This window comes from Corylus avellana, chromosome ca11 (assembly GCF_901000735.1).
Source record: "Corylus avellana chromosome ca11, CavTom2PMs-1.0".
Lineage (NCBI taxonomy): Eukaryota > Viridiplantae > Streptophyta > Magnoliopsida > Fagales > Betulaceae > Corylus > Corylus avellana.
The window spans coordinates 19,102,418-19,125,968 of NC_081551.1; the positions used below are offsets into that span (position 1 = coordinate 19,102,418).

Here is a 23,551-nt window from a genome sequence, read left to right on the forward strand (position 1 = left end):
TTTTTATGTATTGTATAAATTTCAACTTTTAGTTATTCATCTCACCCGTAGTGTTACAACAAGACTTCCTAACCGTATTGCGCCTAGATGATAATAAAAAGCTGGAGGATATGACCTAAGTGTCAAATCTTCTGATGAACATGATTTAAACAAATCATTTGACAGTAACTGCAAAAAACAATGGTACCCACATGTAGTATTTATAATGTCAAAAATGATCCTCATTTATAATGTTCAGTATTTTTAAGTGAGCAACTACCATAACATCCTAAATGCATAACAATAGAATTTTTTGTGCAACTGTCAAAAGAAATAACAATGCAAGACCTAATTGTTGATAAACTTAAAGAAGGTAAAAACCACACACGAGCTATACATACCTTGATCTCGGCTTCAAACCGCAAGTACATAATTATAGTCCGCTAAATAAATCAAACATTAATGTTATACAAGCACTAAAAATTATAATATGTAGCAAATTGAGTTCAAAAACGAAAAATTTGAGCTTACAGTGGCTGGAATAGGTTCCAAATGTTCCAAAATATCAATCAACATATGTATTATTTGATTTTGAGTAGAATATGAGGCTTTGTTGTTGGCAGGAGTTATCGACACTACAACAAGAAAAAGTAAGAATTCAATTGAATTTCCCACTCTTTCACCTTTTTTTTTTTTGGAAAAAACAATCAAAAACAAAAAAAGATAGATTATGAGCAAGCATACTCAAATATCTTTCTTCTAATCGCAAACCTCTTGCTTCAGAAATCTCAAATATGATTTCTCTTGGCATCCTTTCCTTATTCAGTGCTAAGAAGAACAAAAAAACCACAATCAATAAAAATAATTTTTAGAAATAAACATGTGCTCTTATATGTCATATCAAATGAATAAAAACACAAAACAATATTGAATTAAATTATATAAAAAATAAATCTTGGTTTGCGTACCCATATTAATCCAACTCAAGATTTTTTGTGTGAATCCATCTTCATCTGACAAGAGATACTTCAGACGTTCTTGAGAAGTGTTGGCTATTTTAGACAAATAAGGTTTAAAGGGGCCATACATTTGTTCCCAAGTAAAGCGACATAGCCGAGGATCTAATTTTGTAGCACAAATATCATTTTTGTATCTTTTCGCAGATTCCATCAAAGAGTTGGCTACAACATTAGCCCGCCGATGTGTCCAATCTACTTGGATACGATTCTCGTCAATGATATGCATACAACGTTCAATAATGTTCTGTAACTCCTTTGAAGTCATTGTGTGTAGTGGACTAATGCCTACAAGCTTTTGACACAAAAAGGCAGAACCAAGTTGAACCACACCGGGTAGCCATCCTCTTTCCTTTAATTCAAATAAAGCCAATTCTAGTGCTCTTGCCTCAGCCATCACTATATTAGGGTTTTCATCATTTTTTGCCACAGCCTTCCTTATAGTGTGATTTTCAATTCTTGTAACTTTTGTACGCCGTAAAAGGTGTATGCCACGATGGTCAAAAATGACATATCTTAAGAAAATATGTTGTTTTGAAAGACTTGCATATAGGTTAAGTTTAAATTTTTGCGTCATTGTTGGAGGTGACCATCTTACAAATTTAACTTTGGAAGTACGTTCTGAAAAAGAAAAGAAAAGAAAAAATTGTACTCAAATTATGAAGAAAAAGAAATAGGAGATCAAAAAATATATAATTTAAAGAAATTTAATTTTATGAACAAAAATATTGCTACAAAAAAATTAAAGTTGAAAAATATGAAGGACAGAAAAAGAATTAGCTGTCGATAACATGCCCTTCAGCCTATAGCCAATAGATAGATGAAATATAATTGTACTTCCCAAAAGACTTTTTTTTAGCCTATAAGGCTCTTTCTTGTTTAAATTATACCTGATGGAAGAATGGAGCCTTTTATAAGGCTCTTGTTTGCCAGTAGCTTTCTGTAATGGCAGGTTGTTGCAATGACATTCTGGATGAATCGGCCAATCTGAAAAATGATACAAATCGGTAAATAGACACTTGAATTTTCTTAGAAGGAAGTTATATCGAGAATCAAATACAAACGACTTCCTAATATTGATTAGTCAGAGAATCAAATACCTCATCTTTCATGTTGGATATGGAGAGCCGTCGTCTTTGTGAATCAGAACAGGATAAACTACTTGCCACGTCGAAACACAAACACAGGCGCTCAAAATTTATATATTTGAAATTTTCATACTCCATCCATTCACACCGCCGCGAGAGAGCGAAACAGAGAGAGCGTGAGTCAGAGAGAGAGAGAGAGCGCGAGAGCGTGAGTCTGAGAGGAGGGAGGAGAAGAACGCAGGAGTCTGAGAACTTGCATGCAATCTGGGTTATTAGGTTTAGGACTTAAGAGTAAATTCAAGCGGAGCGGGTATCCGAGATTTTTTTAAAAAACAAAAAAGCGCGACCCGACCCGCCTAGAACGGGTATTCGAAATGTTACCTGGGACCCGCGTTTTTATTAGGGAAAATGGGCGGGGCGGGTAGATGCCCACCCATTTATTTTGTAAGACAAACTTTGGTAATCTGCCATTCACGTCTTTCCTTTCCTTCTTCTCCAATTTCCTGTGTCTCTTCCCTGATTCAAATTCAACTATTCTTATCCATAATCTCCGTTCAATCGACGCACACACGAGCTCACTGATTGTTTTTTCAATTGTGTTCTTTTTGTGCTTCAGAGTCTTTTTATACTGTGAAGAGAGCTGTGCCATGGAGTGATAAGGAGAAAGATTTCTCATCTGATGAATACTCGTCTTCACATAATCACATTCATACGTTGGAGCCGAAGATGGTGTTAGCATGGAGCCGAAGAAAGGCGAAGGATCAATCTAAAGCCAGCCAACCTTCCAAAAAGAAAAATCCTCCAAAGGTAACAGTTCTCGATGTCTCTCTAACAAATTTGTTGCTTCATATTTTGATTTTTCTTCTCTCCTCGAGCGAATTAATGTGGATTGTGGTTGGACTGCTCGTTGCTCAACCTTAATGATTGTGATTAATGGTCGTGTTTGTGGAAATGGATTGTAAATGGAAAGTGTTATTGAATTAAAGGTAAACTCTCCACTCAAAGGTGGGTGAAACCGCTTACAAAGTGTTTGATAGAATTTCACAATGAATTCCCCAAAAATGGTGAGCTTATTAGTTAATTCAAGGCTATCTCTATCGATAGATCATAACTTATCCTAACCTAACAAGCAGCAGAACATCAAGTAACTAACAGAGCATATCTCCAGCTTATCTCCTTCTAGGTCTCCTGCTCCTACTAGATCTGTCAACCATCAGTCTTGAGTGTGCCTCCAGTCCACCAAGAGAACCGGAAGACAAGAAGTGAGACTGGTCATGGTCTACTTGCAAGGAAATTCGTTAGACTAATGAGATTGAAGAATCTCATGAAGAACGAAGAAAACAAGGGCTGCAATAACCCATATATGGAGAGTGACTGACAAGTGTGGAAACATGGAAAGAGAAGAACCTTACTTTTCCTCTGAAGGAGAAGAGGAAAAGAGAGCATGGTCTGGCTAGCAGGTTCCGGGTCTTAACGATTCCTTTTCCCAAGTGCAAGAAGAGGGGGTATGGGAGGATAGAAAAGTTCCCATTTTGAGATACTTACCTTACAGCTGGGACACCGAACTGACCCAAGTGCAGTTTGAGTTTGATAAGAGCTTCCAATCAAGCTTGGCTATGAGAGCCAAGTTAACATCCATCATGACCCTAAAATCTGAACCTCCCAAGGCCTGAGGAAGACGCAAGAAATTCCAAGATTTAAGAGAGAGATTGCAGGCTTTTTTGGGGAGAAACTCCAACAAAAGTCAAACATTTTATCCAACCTGCTGCCAAGGCCAATGGGGAGGAGAAAGTTACTCATTGCATATGTAGGGATATAGGTATCAATTGTTTTGATTCGAACAGTTCTCCCTGCTTGAGGAGGGTTTCAACCCTCCACCCCTCTATTCTGCCTTGAACTTTATCTAGGATATCATGAAAACACCCCATCTTCGACAAAATGGGGAAGCCAAGGCAAGGTAAATGAACTTTGAGGGATTACAATTGAAAGGAAGGATGGTTTGAATGGAATTGATGGTGTTAGGGTTGGTCTTTTCACTGGAATGGATAGTAGACTTACTAGCATTAATGGATTGCCCCGACCAGCTAGTGTATTTGTCAAGGCAGCCACGAATGTAGGAGGCTTCAGCATTGGTTACACAGCCAAAAATGAGAAGGTGCGAAAAGAAGATGAGTAAGGACAAGGCAATGTCTAGCAATCTTCAGTCCCTTTAAATTACCTTCCACTTCTTCCTTGAGCAAAAGTCTAGAGAAGACCTTTGAGCCAAGGATAAAAAGGAAAGGAGAAAAGGGGGTCATCGTATCTCAAACCTCTAGTAGGGAATAAAGGCCAAAGGGGCTTCCATTAATTAAAATGGAGAAAGATGGCCTCATGAAGCTGCAGACTGCTTCATCTTGCTCCATTTTCTCAAACTTTTGCATCTAGTTCATCTTGAAGAGCTCCATCTCCTTTCATTATGGATACAAAATGTAGAGGAGCGAAGGAGCCAAGAGCAAAAAATCTTGTTGAACATGCCTTTGTTTTGAGGTATGTAGCTTAAACCTTGTTCTGCAGCGATATTTTTGTTTTCCGCTCAAAGTGGATTTGGTTTTTCACTCAAAATAATTGTTGATTGATAATTTTAGGGTTTTAATTAGATTAAGTAGCATTGGAAATGCTTGCTTTGTATTACGAGGTCTTTGTCCTTTGCCTCTTACTTTCGTTATGGTTTTCTTCAAGTTTGTTCTCTTACAATTATCAGCTACTTTGATTTCTTTCTTAACTTCTTTTATTTTTTTTTATTATTATTTTTTTTTCTGACGAGTAGACTTGAAACTGGTGGATTGATTGTGAAAAGAGAAGGTGTGGGCACCTTGTGCTTGTGATGCATGCTGGACTGTGGTGTCGAGGATTAGCCATCGGCTTGCAAAAATTGTGTACTATGGTTTCTTTGCACTTTCTCTGATTGTTTCTGGGATTCTCTGTGAGGTTGCCGCACCTCTAATGGAAAAATTCCCTTGGAAGCCCTCTGCAAATATTTAAGGGTGTTTGCTTTTTCTTGTTTACTCTTTTCATTTTTAGGGGTTGTTATGAGTAATTTGTATGCTTTATATTCTTCAAGGCAAATCTGTTATAGTGATGGTAAAGATGTACATGATATGGAAAGACTTCACTGTTGTGTGAAAACAAATGCAACCATCACTTTTGTTGTGTGATGTTTATGAATTGTTCTTTTGTTCTTGCAGCTAGTAGACATAATATATGACACCTCTATGGACATGTGGGGCTGCAAAAATGAAACTGTTTATGGCCAAGACACAGAATAACTAAGGCCGTCGGTTCTGTAGGTGTCCGCTTGGCAGGTGAATATTAATGACCTCAATAAATTTATTAAGGTAATGTTATTGTAATGCGTAGTTGGTGTTTAACAGGACCACTCAAGGAGCTTCATGTGGGTTGAGTAATATAATGCGGAAGAGGTACAGCCAATAGCAGCAGTTTTAGAACAACCCTCAGGAGGAGTATCCTGATCTAAGTGGGCGGTGAAGGTGATGGCTCGCTGCTGCAGTTGCACTTTTGTTGTGGAATTGTTGATTTTCATTGAACTTGATGCAATAATAATAAGAAGTAGTCGGCTACTACTTATAATGATTGTTGGAGATTGTCTCTACTTCTATTTGATGCACTGTACTGCCATGAACCGTTTAGATAAATTGCATGGATGCACTCTTTTTTTAAAAAAATTAATATGAAATGCAGTTGTTTCATTTGTAGTATGAAATATTTCATATTTTGGCTACCATAGGATAATCAATTTTGGCACAATATTTCATTGCATGGAGTGCTATAATTGGTCGTGCAGCATTGGTATTGAAAATTCCAATTAAACAATATTATACCACTGTAAGCGTTTCAAAACAATCCAAACTCTGAACTGGAATACTGAGACCGCAAAAAGCAACCAGCTAAAGACCAGTAAATTACTTCACTCATGCAAAGTGCCCAGGCATGTGAATTGAAATTAATTTCTCAAATGGAGAGCAAGGATTCGGAATGCAACTTCAACCAGCAATTTTATATCGAAAATGTTTATTACCTACTAACAACACTGATGATTGATGTTGGAAACGCTCTATTCTCTGAGAAGGGTTTTTTTATTTTTATACTTCAAGCAGTAGTGCCGCCATTCCTTCTTCCTCCTCCTACTTCGCCTTGTTTGATCTGCCCCCTCTAGCCGTTTTCCACCCTGTGTATTGTCGTTCTTGATTCTCCGGTGGTTCTCAACTCCGGATTTTTTCAAGCCAAATCTGTTAGCCCTTCCTCCTCAGCTCTGATGTGTTAGACCAGAGTCTTCCCTAGCCTCCCAGCTTTCTGTTGATGCCATCATTGCCTTGTTCCAGCCACCATGCGCCACAATGTGTCCTCCAAGTTGCTGCCAGAAGCTCTCCCACTTGCTTGCATTTGCCCCGTCCTCCGTTCAAGTTGTTGCTCAGTGGGCTTTTTTACAGTTTTCTTTATTTTCCATGTATTTTTATTTTCCTTGTAATTTTCAGCTCTTTTTTTTTAATTTTGCTGCTTGTTTGTTTTGTGTGCTGCTGTCTCCTAACTCTTTGGCAACTTGATCTTACAGTGAAGACTTTTGAAATCAAAATTGTGTTAGTTCCTCTCTTTCTTGCAGTCCCTACATCGAACGACTATAGTGCATTTTCGACTTCAGTCTCTTTCCAGTAGTTGTTGCTGGTTCTAAGTAGAGGTTCATATAGGTTCACCTTAATCTATGACTTTTTTGTTTCTGTAACCGCCTTGAGTAGCCAATTAAGAGGACTAGGTCACTTGTTTGACTAATTTTCTACATTTTGTAACTATTTTTGTATTGTTTTAGTTTGTTTTGAGTTTGTTTCTAGGAGCCCACCCCATTTTCATTTAAAGAATCACCCACTTCTTCTTCCTTTCGGATTAGGAATGGGAATGATCATTCCCTGTTGTTAAAAATGAAGCTACCTTGCGATTGGAACTAAAAATTGAAGTTTGTTCCTTGTTGATCGGATTTTAAATCTCTTGATTTAGAGAATACAAAATCAACATTTATTTTGAAGGATTTATATCCTTAACAATGAGAGCATCTGAGTATATATATATATATATTATGAGCCTCAAGTTGAAGCATTGGTGACTATCTATTGCTTTCTAATATATGATGACAATCGTCGTGAATTTGAATGATCAGTTAGGAAAGCACTACACTGTTGACTATACCAAATGATCACTTTGGCAACTCTTTTGGGCTTTGAAACAAAGATGGCTAAATGATCCAAATTAAAGGGTCCTAAAAGAGGCACATCAAAGCCTAGCCTCTATAAATGATGAATGAATGCATTTCATTCATTACTAGAAACAATGAAAGAAAAACTAAATTGTCCACAAGAAATTTATACAAAAAAAACTCCATAGTATTTGAGGAAATTAGATATTTAAATGAAAAAGAGAGGAAAAGAAGAATATGGTAGTATGTTGAATAAACAACCATAACAACAAGAATGAATAGATTAATGAAACTTGCAAAATGGAAATAATGTTCATAAGAGAAAAAAAAATAAATTGTCTTTTTTCTTGATCAGTTTACATATATGGAGGCTTCGGGATGACCCAACAGCCTGGAACGCAAAGACCATCTGCCATGTCATAAAGGGGTGTGATGCTATGATCTTCTAAGCAGTAAAATCCAATGTCATAATCTTTGCGGTCTGACGTATAGCCATCACTGGTTTGATAAGATTCAGGCCAATATTCCACATCATCGTGAGTAAAGTAAATAGAATTAGGATTTAACTCTGGGAAGTCTTGGGCCGAGACAGAAAATGAGTGTTTCATACATACAAACAAGACACGATCACCAAGGCACTCCACACGTTCCATTGTTTGCTGTTGGAAATCAAGTTTGAAAACATCAAATCTATGTGTCTTTGAAGGGGGCCGAGTAGGCGGACCTAAATACCTGGCAACCAGAAGAATATCTCCCAAGGATTCCACCAAGTACTCAAATTTTCGAGTAGGCGGACCAAATTTATAATTAGTATGATCAAGACGATGAATCATCTTAGGACAAGAAGCTTGTTGGAGATCCCAACCTTCAAATGTTCTTCCGTAGAACCTTTGGGTATAAAACAATTTGCTCTTGGTGGAATACACTAGTAATTTCGTATAACCATCTCGATATTCCAAGTCCAAGCAGGCATCACTCCACGACTTGTCTCTAGGTCTACAGAATGCAACATCCCTATCTGGACCATATACAACCATCACGGTGCAATCGGGGGACATGGGGTTTGATGACCAAACGATGTTAGATATGAAATCATCGTAGCTTATTTCTATTCGTAACTCATTCTCTATACAGTCTCTTCTCCAATGCTCTATGATTATGTCCATTTGAGGCATTGTACTCGTAGGTGGAAGCCTAACAACTGGAGGAGGAGTAGCCTGATAGACCTTACCAATTTTTTCAGTGAAGGGATTCATAAGTACAATATCACCGTTAACAGCATTGGTAACGGCAATCCAACCTGGTGAAGATGATCCCAGAATCTCTTCAAATGCTACATCCTTTGGATAATCGAGGGTTACAATCTTCTGGCCTGCAGCTGCCAACTTATTCAATGGTTGAGGCCAAAACCAAGGAGTCATCAGACATGGGGACAATGCGATACCATCTTCATCTTCACTAGTATTATTATGACTGAAACATCGCAGTGAACCCAAGGGCCATGGAGAGTATGATAATACATGATTACTGGCAGTACGTCTACCAACAAGGGTTTGTCTAGGGATGGAGGAGGAAAGTCTGTGCACAAGTGGTAGACCCTTCAAAGGGTTCCAAGGATTATCACTACCATAACAGAAAAGCCTTTGCAAGCAACGACCAAAAGAAGGAAATAGTTTTACCATTCTTGTTTCGCGATCCAGACGCGCGGGCAAAACCCTGTTGATGAAGATTTGTGAGAGCGATTTGAAGAAACAAAGAAATAAGAAACGCTTAAATGCTATATAAATGCTTTAAAAAAATTAAAAAAAAAACACCTACTTTTATCAAAACCCATTTCTATAAAACCAATAATAGTTGTTTGACATGAAAGTACAAGGACAAAAAATGATATTGGACTCCCTAAACACTATTAACAACAGCTTCTTTATATATAATTTCATTTTCTAAATGTATGAAAAACTCCTAAAAAAAATCACGTGGGCAACACTTTTGGTTCTCTTAACATTATATATATATATATATTTCCTCTCTCTTTCCCCTTGCATTTATTTAAAACAATATTTAAATGGTTTAAGGAAAGGATAAGGAAAGTTATTGTAGGGTTTATTTGAATAATGAAGTAAAAAGTAATTTGATTCCCTACATTTAAGGAAAATCTAAGAGAAGATGTGCAAATGCTCTAAAGATTTTAATCTTTTAAGGTATCGATTTGGGTAAATTATCCTTTCCCCCCATGAACTACCACGTGATGACCATTTTCCCCATCAACCACCAACTTTACATTACGACCCCATCAAACTACCATTTCGTTACCAAAACCCTCATTCCGTTAGTCAAGGCCGTTAAGTCGGGCGATCAACCATACTGTTCATAGCATAGGTACTGTTCATGACACTGTTCATAAGTACTATTTACGCACTTGATGGGCTGACCATCCAACTTAACAACCTTGACGGACGGAATGGGGGTTTTAATAACGAAATGGTAGTTTAATGAAATTGTAATGTAAAGTTAATAGTTGATGGAAGGAAATGGTCATCACGTGGTAGTTTATAGGGAGAAAGGATAATTTCCCCTATCGATTTTTAGAAGTGCAAAGCATTTTGGGGTTTGCTTGCTAGAAGATCATTGTGATAATGGATGTACCGATAAGGGCAGAACCAGGAATTTTTTCCTAGGAGGTCCGAGATCGAAAATATATATATATTTTGGTACCTATATGATTATTTATGTGAAACAAGACAGACCAAAAGAATAACAAATAAATTAATCAAGTCAAATTCATCAAATTATCCAACAAAAACAAAAACAAAAATCAAAGATCAAAGTAACTATTAAAAATCATCATCTAATGACTTCACAAACACATAATAATTTAAGAGATGTTTTATACATCCCAAATTTTTTTTTCAATAGTTAATTCCCAAATGATGTGTTACCATACTATGAAATTTATTATTCTGGAAAGTGTGTCACTAACTTATGAGATGGTAACACATCAATTGGGAACCAACTTTTGAAACAAAAATGTGAGATGTTTAACATTTCTCATAATTTAAACTACTTGCAAAATAAACTAAACACAATTAAATGACTAGTAGTGCCTAAGAAAAATGAGTATCTTTCAGTGAATTAGTTATCTTGAGGGATTTCTTGAAAACAAACCAACCACAATAAGGAGTTAGTTGAATGCTGCAAACCAAATGCACCCGATTCCCCCTCCCCCCCCCTCCTTCTTTTTTTTTTTTTTTTTTTGTGGCCTTTTGGGGGTGTCCAGACCACCCCCAAACCGGCTAGGGGGTGGCTGAGCCACCCTCTTGGCCAAAAATGGGGTGGTCTGGCCACCCCATTTTGGCCAAGAGCCACCCCCGATTTCGTTTTTTATTTTTTATTTTTTATTTTGCTTTTTCTTTTATTTTTTATTTTTTTAATATTATGCTCAAAACGACGTCGTTTTGGGTTGGGTAGTGATGTAGTTTGAAGCCCAAAACAGTGTAGTTTTGGAGTGCAAAACGACGTAGTTTTGGTTGAGGGTAAAATTGGTACTTTAACGTTAAAAGGGTCCAAAATGAGAGAAAACCAAAGTTCAGGGGGTCTAAGTGAGAGTTTTGAAAATTCAGGTGGGATATGTTAAAACGGCTGAAAATTCAGGGAAACTTTCTGAAGTTTCCCAAAAAACTAAAGATAATGACAAATTGCTTTCTTCATCATCACTCTTCACCACCCCACCCACAAATCGCCTATTTTTAATTTTTTTTTCTTCTTTTTATTTGGGTCTAGTGTTTCACCCCACACATTGAGTCACTGACACACGGCCACACCTAGATTTAAGAACCAATTTTTATTTATGTATTTTTTTTTTGTCAAGTGTTTCACCCACACACTAAGTCACTGACACAAGGCCACATCTAGATTCTTATTCTTTTCTTATCCTCTGTTTAACTTTCTATAACCCATATTTGAAAATAATAATAATAATAATAATAAAATAAAATAAAAATAGTAATGACATGATAAAACTAATAAAATTCACTAGATTTAATGCAAAATATTCCACGAGAAGTAATTTTTAAAAAATTATCAAAAAATTTAATTATCAAATTTTAATATAATAATAAAATTCAAGTAGATATAGCGGACTCCAAACAATCACCGTGAAAAAAAAGGTGGTCCTTCACATTCCTCTTACTTCACAAAGTGGCATAGCGGCCTCCAAACTTTCATCAAATCCAGCTAAAAAACCAAACCAACCAATCGCTATATATATATGGTGACAATCATGATGCTGCTCACATCCCCACAAAGCCATTTCTTCATGTCTGCAGCTTGGTTATTCAAATTCTTGGTTGGTTTAGGAAAAAACAGGGATGGAGCATTTTAGAAAAAAAAAAAAAAAAAAAAAAGTGATCACGTGCTCGTCAGTCAAAATGGCTTTAACTGATGAAATGGCTGAATTGCAAATGTTTAGCAAGTTTGGGAAGGTAAATTGCAAAAATTGAAACATTAGATATCGAATTGAAAATAATCCCAAACTTTAAGAGGTAAAGTGTAATTTTTCCATGAAAAAACAACACTGCAAGATTCATAACACCTGCTCTGCCCAACCCGTATTATCCACCTTGCAAAACAAGCCCTATTTTACCTCCCCTGGCCTTTATGCTCAAAAATGCTCAAAACAAGCCCTCTCCAATTACACCGTATGAAACCTTCTCCAACAATGAAGTCTCTGCACCTAAGAGTTGTAGCTGCACTTAGCCTTGCATTAACTCTTTAGTTATTCCTTTTGTCAACAAAAGAAGCAACTGCATTAACTCCTTCATTATTTCTTCATTTGTCAACAAAAGGAGCAAGCCATTGTTTTTTGACTTCTTGTACAATATGGTTATAAATATCCATCGGTTTTCATTGCAAGAAGGAGTCGAGAGAGTGTGCTGGTTTTTCTGTAGAGATTGAAAAAATTTGTATTGCTTTGCAGAAATCAAGAAGAACCAGTATTGTTTTGAGTGTGAGGAAGACTTGGGTGTATTTGGAGATTTGGGTTTGTGAGTGTTTTAACACTCTTTTGTGTCTCCCCTTTTGAATAAGTGAAATCTCTCTACTATTGCACCGTGGATGTAGGCAAGTTGCCGAACCACGTAAATCTTATGTTCTTGTTGTTATTGTTGTTTATTTTTTCTTTAAACAGTATATCACGTTTGTTCCGCTTGATTGATTGTGTGAGGGATTCGTGACCTTTCGCACAACAAATTGGTATCAGAGCTTTGGGTTTCAACCTAGGCAATTGTTTGGGTGATATAGTGTTTATTGAAAAATTTGGAATACCACGACGACGGAGGAATTAACTTCGAAATCCGGTGGAATTCCAAAATTTGGTGGACTTGCACCTTTGGTGAGATCTGTTGTCTCGAATGCAAAATTCGATGTTGAAAAGTTTGATGGACGAAATAACTTCGACATGTGGCAATGCAAAGTTATGGATGTCTTGGCGCAACAAGAACTTGATGTGACTCTGGAGGACAAGCCAGAGGAGATGTTAGAAGCAGATTGGAAAAAGCTTAATCGTCAAGCTTGTGGAACAATCAGGCTCTCTCTTGCAAAGGATCAGAAGTATTTTGTTATGAAGGAGTCTATGGCAAAGGAGTTGTGGAACAAGCTAGAGGACAAGTATATGACCAAGGGCATCGAAAATAAGCTCTATTTGAAGAGGAAGTTTTTCGGCTTTAGGTATGTTGAAAGTACTTCTATGCTAGAGCATTTGAATAATCTCAATAAAATACTTGCTGATTTGCAAAATTTAGATGTTAAAATTGATGATGAAGATAAAGCTGTGGTGTTGATTAATTCGCTTCTGGATACATATGAACATCTTGCTACTACTTTAATGTATGGTAAAGATACGCTTAAATTTGATGATGTATCTAATGCACTAACGAACGATGAGTATTGAAGGAAGGATAAGCAGGCACACAGTGGAACGTCAGGGGCCTTGACAGTAAGACGCAGATCTGAAAGTAAGAAACCCTCGGGTAAGAACCGTTCTGCTTCAAGGAAAAGAGGCACTTCATCAGATAGGAAATTTCTTGCGAAGGATGAATGTGCGTTCTATCGTCAGAAAGGCCACTGGAAGAAGGATTGTCCTAGAATACAAGCTAAGGGCAAGGAGCATAAAGCTAATGTGGTGAGCATGAAAACTAAAGATTCAGATTCAGATGTTGCTTTGGCTGGAGCATCTTTTCATTGTCATTCAGAAGGGTGGATAATGGATTCAGCTTGTACCTTTCATATTTGTCCAAACAAGAAATGGTTTTCTAGTTTGGATTTGATTGATGGTGGAGTGGTTCTTATGGGAAATGACGTCGATTGTAAGACGAAAGGGATAGGAAGAATCCGGTTGAAGTTGCATGATGGAACAGCTAGAGTTTTGAAAGAAGTTCGGTATGTACTGGACATGAAGAAAAATCTGATTTCTTTGGGTGTACTTGATTCGAGAGGCTACAAAATCAGTATGGAGAATGGAATCATGAAAGTGATTTCTGGTGCACTGGTGGTGATAAAAGCTACTCGACAGAATAATTTGTATCATCTGCAAGGGACTACCATTATAGGAGCAGCTTCCACAATTTCTGACAACTCTAAAAAGGTAATCCCTAATAGAAATAAATTATGGCATATGAAATTGGGTCATGTAGATGAGAAGGCTTTGCAAGGGCTAGTGAAGCAAGGTCTGTTGGATGGTGCCACAACAGGCATATTTGGATTCTGTGAACATTGCATTCTGGGCAAGCAAACAAGAGTCAAGTTTGGCACAGCGATTCACAACACAAAAGGGACTCTTGATTATGTTCACACAGATGTCTGGGGACCTACGAAGGCTCCATCATTGGGAGGTAAACATTATTTTGTTACCTTTGTTGATGATTTTTCCAAGAAAATTTGGGTGTACAGCATGAAGCATAAATATGAAGTCTTGGGAATTTTCTTGACATGGAAGAAAATGATCGAAACTCAAACTAGCAGAAAAATTAAAAGACTCAGGTCAGATAATGGCGGTGAGTACACATCGAATCCTTTTTTGAAGATATGCCAGGATGAAGGGATTGTCAGACACTTCACGATCAGTAGGACTCCGCAACAGAATGGGGTGGCAGAACGCATGAACCATACTATTCTAGACAAGGTACGATGTATGTTGTCCAATGCCGGATTGAGCAAGAGTTTTTGGGCTAAGGCTATGAATTATGCATGTCACCTTATGGCGGTGAGTACACATCGGATCCTTTTTTGAAGATATGCCAGGATGAAGGGATTGTCAGACACTTCACGGTCAATAGGACTCCGCAACAGAATGGGGTGGCAGAACGCATGAACCGTACTATTCTGGACAAGGTACGATGTATGTTGTCCAATGCCGGATTGAGCAAGAGGTTTTGGGCTGAGGCTGTGAATTATGCATGTCACCTTATAAATAGGTTGCCAACTGCTGCAATTGATGGAAAAACTCCTATTGAAGTATGGTCAGGTAAACCGGCTAATGATTATAATAAATTGCATGTTTTTGGTTGCCCAACATATTTCCATGTCAAAGATAGCAAGTTAGATCCGCGAGCCAAGAAAGCTGTATTCTTGGGATTTAGCACAGGCGTGAAGGGATCTAGACTCTGGTGTCCCGAGTTGAAGAAAGTTATTCTCAGCCGAGATGTAACTTTCAATGAAGATGAAATGGTCAGAAAATGCAAGGTGGAGAATTCTCAAATTGAAGAATCTGATCATTCTACAGGGAAGACTACGCAGCAGGTGGAGCTTAAGGATCCCAAAGTATTTGTGTAACCTGAACAGATAAACTTCCCACTTGAGACCGAAGATGAGATTTCAAATGAATTTGAAGAAGAGATCCCAACCCAAAGGTCTCTACAACAACCTGACTCTATTGCAGTCAGTAGACCAAGGCGAGAAATACGGAAGCCAGCTCGGTATACTGACACAGTAGCTTATGCACTACCAATTACCGAAGATGATATTCCTTTAACCTACAAAGAGGCAATTGGCAACTCAGAGAAAGCTAGGTGGAAGGAAGCCATGAGTGAGGAGATGCAGTTTCTTTACAAGAATCAAACTTGGGAGGTGGTTCAACTACCAAAAAGAAAGAAGGCAATTGGGTGCAAGTGGGTATACACCAAGAAGGAGGGTTCTACGGAGCAAGATGACATTCGTTTCAAAGCCAGATTGGTAGCCAAGGGTTACGCTCAGAAGGAAGGTATTGACTATAACGAGGTGTTTTCTGCAGTTGTTAAACACTCTTCCATACGTGTTTTATTGGCTTTGGTTGCTCAGTTTGATCTTGGGCTAGTGCAACTAGATGTGAAAACTGCTTTCTTGCATGGGGACCTAGAAGAAGATATTTATATGACTCAGCCATATGGGTTCAAAGTTGCTGGTAAGGAAAATTTGGTCTGCAAACTGAACAGATCACTGTATGGTTTGAAGCAATCTCCTAGACAATGGTATAAGCGATTTGATCAATTTATGATGGGTCAAAAGTACACAAGAAGCCAATTTGATCACTGTGTGTATTTTCGCAACCTACAAGACTGTACTTTCATTTATTTACTTTTATAGGCTGATGATATGTTAATTGCATGTAAAAGTATGGTGGAGATTGATAGGTCGAAGGCTCAGTTGAAAAATGAGTTTGAAATGAAAGACCTTGGAGAAGCCAATAAGATTCTTGGTATGGAGATTACTCGAGAGAGGTCGAAGGGTATTGTTTGCCTAACTCAAAAACAATACTTGAAGAAGGTATTGAAGCGTTTTGGTATGGATGATAATACCAAACCTACAACTACTCCATTGGCGCCGCACTTCAAGCTTAGTGCCGCTATGTCTCCGAGTACAGATGAGGAACATGATCACATGACTCATGTTCCATATGCAAATTTGGTGGGTAGCTTGATGTATGCTATGGCGTGTACGAGGCCTGACATTTCGCAAGCAGTCAGTATGGTGAGCAGATATATGCATGATCCAGGAAAAGGGCACTGGCAAGCAGCGAAGTGGATTCTATCGTATATTATGGGTACTGTAGATGTTGGTTTGAAGTTTGAACGAGTTGAGAATGGACTTGATCAAATTTTAGTTGGTTATGTGGATTCGGACTATGCTGGTAATTTGGATAAAAGACGATCTACAACAGGTTATGTCTTTACACTAGCAGGAGGACCAATTAGCTGGAGGTCAACTTTACAAACTACAGTTGCTTTGTCGACTACTGAAGCTGAATATATGGCAATTGCTGATGCCATAAAGGAGGCAATTTGGTTACATGGTTTGATTGAGGACTTGGGTAGTTTTCAGAAGCATGTGGAAGTTTTGTGTGATAGTCAGAGTGCTATTCATTTGGCGAAGAACCAAGTTCATCATGCTCAAGCAAAACACATCGATGTCCGTTTCCATTTTGTTCGTGAAATTATGGAAGAAGGAGACATTCATCTTCAAAAGATTGGAACTGTAGATAATCCTGCAGATATGCTAACCAATGTGGTTACTGGAGCTAAGTTCAAACATTGTTTGAGCTTAGCCAATATCGTGAAGATTTGAAGCAAATTGGGAGTGCAACAGTGAAGTAGAGAATATTCGCCAAGGTGGAGAATTGTTTAAAAATTGGCTCATAGTAGTCAAAAAGGAAAGACTTTGTCTCTTTGTCAAACTTGTCATGCTCCTCTTCTCCAATTACACCGTATGAAGCCTTCTCCAACAATGAATTCTCTGCACCTAAGAGTTGTAGCTGCACTTAGCCTTGCATTAACTCTTTAGTTATTCCTTTTGTCAACAAAAGAAGCAACTGCATTAGCTCCTTCATTATTTCTTCATTTGTCAACAAAAGGAGCAAGCCATTGTTTTTTGACTTCTTGTACAATATGGTTATAAATATCCATCGGTTTTCATTGCAAGGAGTCGAGAGAGTGTGCTGGTTTTTCTGTAGAGATTGAAAAAATTTGTATTGCTCTGCAGAAACTAGGAAGAACCAGTATTGTTTTGAGTGTGAGGAAGACTTTGGTGTATTTGGGGATTTGGGTTTGTGAGTGTTTTAACACTCTTTTTGTCTCCCCTTTTGAATAAGTAAAATCTCTCTACTGTTGCACCGTGGATTTAGGCAAGTTGCCGAACCACGTAAATCTTGTGTTCTTGTTGTTATTGCTGTTTATTTTTTAAAAAAAACACTATATCTAGTTTGTTCCGCTCGATTGATTGTGTGAGAGATTCGTGACCTTTCGCACAACACGAGCTTGGTCTCTCACAGTCACGGGTAGCCTGGTCCAGGCGTGGGTCTGGCCACGACCCGCCTAGGTCTAGCCAGACCCACGGGGGGTCTCGGCCGACGGGATTTTCCCCGACACCGACGACTTTTGGTTGAAAAACTTCGACATCTGAACAAACAAATATTCCTCCGTGAGTTGGGGCCAATATTCCGCCGCTGTGAACAACCAATATTCCGACTTTTGGATGAGCTTTTGAGCTTCTAAATTAATTCAATTAATTTATATTTCAAATTTACTCGTCAGACTAAAGAGAGGCAGAGATGGCGTTTGATTTCTCGCCGGAGATCAGTAGGAAGGGTACTAAGAAGCTCTTTCTCATGAACCCCTTAACTCCGGCGGCAAAGGGAGAAGCAACAGGGATAGGGGTATTTTAGAAAAAACAAAACACGCTTTACTACGGAATGACCGAATTGTAACTGTTTGACAAATTGGAGTGAATTACAAAAATTAAAATATTGAATGTCAAATTCCAAATAGCTTCAAACTTTAGTAAAGCATAATTTTCACTTTTTTCACCGTCAGTCACAGATCAAAAATCCAACCAAACATAATCAACACCGCAAGTCTAAAATAAATAAATAAATAAAAGCACTGCAAGTCTTTTAGTGAGAGATACTGCAACCTAACATAATCAACCTAACATAATCAACACTGCCCAGAGAAAGAGAGAGAGAGTGAGAGAGAGAATGAAAGAGAGATACCTGAGAGCTGAGACGGAGCGGCCAGAGAGAGGGAGGAGAGAGAGAGAGGAAGGCTGGGTTTTTTCTAGAAGGAGGCGAGAGAAAGAGAGGGAGGCGCGAGAGAAATAGAAGTAGGGTTTTTTTTTTTTTTTTGCTTTTTGGGCTTATTGGCGGGGCGGGTACCCGCTGCCCTACCCGAAACGGAGAGGATTCGTTTCCCTCACACTACTCACCATCGGATCACAAACTCTCCTCTTCAACATCACCTCCATTGATCAAAAACAATGGCCCCGATTGCTGTCGGCGACGTATTAACGGACGGTACGCTCTCCTACTTCGACGAGGAAGACAAGCTCCAATATGTGTCCGTACACCCCCACGCCGCCGGTAAAAAAGTCATCCTCTTCTTCGGCGTCCCCGGTGCCTTCACCCCCACTTGCAGGCAACCATTTCCACTCTTCACCGCTTGTTCTCAGTTTACATATCGATTGTTGGATATTGAAAATGAATTTATTATTAGATTTCTATGCCGGTCCAAAAAAATTACAATTGTCTCAGAATTTCAGTTTTATTGTCATTTCCGGTGTTTTCTTAGGGTTATTTTTTAGTTGGAGAAAACAGATTAGCAGAGTTTCCGAGGTTGTCTCTTTATATTTTGCACTCTATTCTCTAGTTTGTCCTCGTTAAGTTTTAGATTAAAAGGTGTGACTAATTCTGAATAAACATATGGTTTGGATTTATTTATGATAAATAAGCAGTGGAAAGATGGAGATTAGTGAATTTGATTACCTAATTATTATTTGAAACGCTCTCCGTTCATTGTATTTGTACCCAAAATCTGAAAAAGAAAATGGTAAAAAAGTTAAGGAAAAATAACAAATATCACCCTTGCAATTCAACATATCCTTGCATTTTCAATTTGAACAATTTAGCCCCTAAATATCATATATGTAACGTTCAAATAGAGGTTTAATTTGTTGCAGATCTAATCCGCAGGGGGTAAATTATTCTAATAATTTAGAGATATCACCACCATATGAATTTAATCTGACGGTCATTGATACGTGAATTACGGACTGCATGATTAATATAACTTGATTCCAAATTTTTTTTTTTGTGTGTGTGTGTGTGGCCAATCTTGAAGCATGTACCAGGCCGGGTTCGTTGAGAAAGCAGAGGAGCACTAAAGTTGAAGGGAGTTGACGAAATTTTGTTGATTAGTGGTATTGTTCATATAATCTCTTCTGAATTTTGGATTTTCAATTCATGCTTATAATGTATTTGCTTCTAGTTGTTTAATTTGCAATATAAATGTCGGTTGGTGTTTTGATCTAAATATCTGAACAAGTGTTGGTAGCTAGACAGCCGTTAGTTGCCCAATATAGAACCTATGATACCATATGCTGTTCATATCTACGCCGTGGTGACGCGCCCAATGTCATAGCTTCCAACTTAAGAAGAATATTCTTCCTATATTTGTTAGTCTTAGGTTTATTAGATATGAAGTTCCTCTGTAATTTGGTTGACTGGGTCCTGGTATATGTTAGTGTTCTAAAATTTTATATGTGGAGGTTTATTGCATACAACTGAATATACATAATTAATTTTAGTGTTATATTGATTTTCTCAGGTCAATAGAATGCTTTAATCAAGTAAATGCTTATCATGTGCTAAAGAAAGAAGTTCCATAAGGGTTGTATGTCGGCTTGATTATGCGTTTATGTATTACTTTGGTCTGTCCATCTGCTGGTTTAAGATTTTGTGTCAAAAGCTTTTAACACCATGCAGGTAATTTTGTCTTTTATCGTTGAAATTTGGGTTTTGTTTGGTTGGTGGGAGATTTGGGAATTGGGAAATGGGAAAAATGAAATTTCAACTTGGTTACTTGCAAGATATGAAGAGCCCATGTGTATTAGTTAGTGAAAAATATGAAATTTGATGCTGGCCAAATTCTTGGTAATTGATATGGAGCATTTGTCAACTTCGTGTTTGTCATTGGTTCTTTCTTATGATATATGTAGTTTCTATGGTGTTGGAAGCTTTTAATGCGAGTGTTTCTGTTCCTTTTTGCATCATACATGTCGTGTTTCCAAATACACAACTCTGAACGCTGTGAAAATTTATTTATTGAGGTCAGATATTTACAAGAATCTACATTCTTTTGCTGCTTATGGATGTAGACTAGAACATGGATAACTTCTTTTTGATGTGCCCAGAACATGGCCTTTCAAGTTCTGGATGTATTCTTATGCTCCAACATCCATTTTATGGTTGCAGAGATCTCAAGTTACTTCCTTGTTTGGAGCGGAAGTTCTTTGGTCAAAAGGGTATACTGGTGCAAAAGTCAAAATGGCCATATTTGACACTCGCATTCGAGCTAATCACCCACATTTTCGTAATATCAAGGTATTACCGATAGGGAGAATCCTTTGGAGTGTTCTTTGTTTTTATGTTTAGTGCCTTTATTTCCATTGTAAGCAAACTTTAGATATGCTTTTAGTGGAGGAGTTTTACTAGTTTTGAGGTTGTGTTCAGGAGCGTACAAACTGGACAAATGAGGATACGCTAAATGACAATCTCAGACATGGGACATTTGTTGCTGGTGTTATTGCTGGTGGAGATGCAGAGTGTCTTGGTTTTGCTCCAGATACCGAGATGATTTATGTTTTTCGCTTATTTACTAATGCACATTGTTACTGGTATTACTGCTTGTGTGTTCTTATATTTAGTTTTCTATGTACACCATTCCGACTTGAAGTTGCATTTATGTCTCACTTTTTATCCTCTATATTCGGTTTCAAGTTCTGCAATCATTATGTGTAATTCTGAATTGCAGTTTATCCATAGGATTTTTAAGTACTCCTAAGTTTGAGAAAGCCAAGCACGACTTGTAAAATGACTGAATCTATCTTTCAATGGTTCACTAAAATTTGTTTTCAGGAGTTTTTGAGAAGTTTGTATTTAGTACATAATATGTTTATTGGGCTACTTTTTTTATTTTTTTTATTTTTTTTAATTTTGATTTTGTCAAGAAAACTTGTTGAGATTGTGAGAAGATTTTATTCAGCCTATTGCAGGTAGCATACACGTCATGGTTCCTTGATTGGTTCAACTATGCCGTTGCAACCAATATGGATGGGATGTATTGAATTTGAGTACAGGCGGACCTGATTACTTGGATCTCCCGTTTGTTGAGAAGGTAAGATGGTGTTGGCTTGTTATGTCTATAACTGACTTGATAAGATTGGATTTACTAGTTTTTTTTTTTTTTTTTTAAAAAAAAAATGGAGATAATGTATTACTTTCTCCACCCCCATTCTCCAAGAGGGCCAGATGGGTTCCAGAGCAAGAATTCAAAAAGGGCATGTTGTTCTTTTGTCCAACATCTACCACCAGATGCCAAAACCGATCACCCAAATGATAATTGACCCTCTGAGCTGATGAGCTCTCCAAAGACATACCCACATCCGATGACCCATTCACCCCCAAACTTTTCCTTTCACTGTTACCCCCTGAACCAATGCATGATGAACTCCCCTGTATCAGCAGCCTGCTCTCCTGCCTATTTGCTGCATAGTTTATTTACTCTGTTTGGGGGTAATATGGAGTCCTTAATTTATTTACTTACCATTGAAAAACTGGAAGAATCATATCAGCATAATCATCTATAATAAACGTGTTATTTTCAACATGGCCTGTTATGTGTTAACGTAATACCTGTGCAGTTACTTCCATCACAATGCTAATAGTAGTACTACCTGATATTCACAAATTATGTTTTGGTTGCTAGATTAATTTTGTCACAATCGCCTTTTTCCCCCTTTTACATAGGTTAATGTTGCTTTGTTCTCTAGGTTTGGGAAATAACAGCAAATAACATAATTATGGTTTCGGCAATTGGAAATGATGGACCACTTTATGGCACTTTAAACAATCCAGCAGACCAAAGTGATGTCATTGGTGTTGCTGGCATTGACTACAGTGACCACATAGCCTCATTTTCTTCACGTGGCATGAGTACTTGGGAGATTCCTCATGGGTACCCTGTAATCATTCATTTCATAGGAACTGAAATTTGTCCACAGATTGAATTTTTTTTTTTTTTTTTTCTTTCTTTCTTTTGGTTGTTAATATATATATATATATATATCTGCTTCTTATTTCCTTTATTTCTGTGTGTGTGCTGTCTGTCTATCCGTCTCTTTTGGCAATACTAAAGGTACTTGGGAAGTCTATTGGTAATCTATCTTGGGTCATACTCTACATGGTTGTGAGTGGTATATCTTCTGGTTATGGTGGAATGTATAATGTAAGCGTAGAAAATCAAGACCGGGTAACGAAATCTTGTCTTTTATGTATAAAGACTGGGGTTGTGTGTATCTGAACATAGACTTGCTCCTGAACCAAAACCTATGAACCTATGTCCTTGAACGTAGTCTTTTATGATTCTCTTAATGTTAGCCATCTCTTGTCCAAAAATCATTTCGGTTTCTTCCCTTCTCCTCACTCCTACCCCTCTGGATTATTGAGTAACGCGACAGTACATGCAGAACAGATCTTGTAAATTATGTGAGCAAAAGTTAAATTTGTGAAAGTTGCGTGGATTCCATTTTTGCTCTAAATTGCTTTCTGTCTAAGTTTTTAAGTGTTGGTGTAAAGTTGTACATCTATACTTCTAATCTTCTTTAACATGAAGAGTTACATTGTCACTCCAATGATTCATTCTGCCCCTGTTCTTGACCTTGACCTTTTTCTAATAAAATACTGTATTGTTGTTTTAAGCAAGTTTCTTTGGTTCATGTAATCCGTGTACTTGGTTTTCTAGGTGTAAACCAGTTCAGTCCTTGCTTATTCATAGAAGATAGTCATTATGCCATTCCCTTTGCCTTTTTAAGCTGATACTGATGGTTCTTTCTATATCTTGTTGGTCCTTTCTCCTCAGTGTTTCTCTTAACAAGGCTTTCAATTTTGTCTTTTTAAGGGTTTTAACATGATTCAAATTGATTGCAATTTAAAGTTCAGGGTCCAAATTGAGAAGTTTTAAAGTTTTGGGGGAATGTCAAAACGAGTGATAATTTAGGAATCTAAAGTGAAGTTTTCTCTGTAATGTTTTTATTTTTTTATATAAAAATACCTAGCATTTGAATTGACAGCATATAATTATGTTGAATTTACTGGATTTACTCTAGATTCACTTAAATCATTTTTTTCTTGGGGAAAGTCTAAATAC

General features: G+C 37.6%; 1 protein-coding gene and 2 long non-coding RNA genes across 4 annotated transcripts; 2 read left to right on the forward strand and 1 right to left on the reverse strand.

The window, feature by feature from the left end:
- Nucleotides 1–4,619: 4,619 nt before the first annotated feature.
- LOC132165864 (uncharacterized) lies at nucleotides 4,620–5,710 on the forward strand. The gene is made up of 2 exons (XR_009438527.1): nucleotides 4,620–5,424; nucleotides 5,494–5,710. It is a non-coding gene; the product is annotated as an uncharacterized LOC132165864 (long non-coding RNA).
- A 1,878-nt stretch (nucleotides 5,711–7,588) lies between these two features.
- LOC132166588 (uncharacterized) lies at nucleotides 7,589–19,025 on the reverse strand. Its single transcript, XM_059577435.1, has 2 exons — nucleotides 18,343–19,025; nucleotides 7,589–9,041 (listed from the first exon to the last, which is right to left on the reverse strand). The coding sequence occupies exon 2, from the start codon at nucleotides 9,005–9,007 to the stop codon at nucleotides 7,682–7,684; it is 1,326 nt and encodes a 441-aa protein (XP_059433418.1). The 5' UTR covers nucleotides 9,008–9,041; nucleotides 18,343–19,025; the 3' UTR covers nucleotides 7,589–7,681.
- Nucleotides 19,026–19,048: 23 nt separating this feature from the next.
- Nucleotides 19,049–22,490, forward strand: LOC132166589 (uncharacterized). 2 transcript variants are annotated; one of them, XR_009438579.1, is made up of 5 exons: nucleotides 19,055–19,544; nucleotides 20,599–20,727; nucleotides 20,857–21,020; nucleotides 21,389–21,520; nucleotides 22,176–22,490. It is a non-coding gene; the product is annotated as an uncharacterized LOC132166589 (long non-coding RNA). The 2 variants fall into 2 exon arrangements; XR_009438578.1 differs by having other exon boundaries at nucleotides 19,049–19,544; nucleotides 20,857–21,520.
- The last annotated feature ends 1,061 nt before the right edge of the window (nucleotides 22,491–23,551 follow it).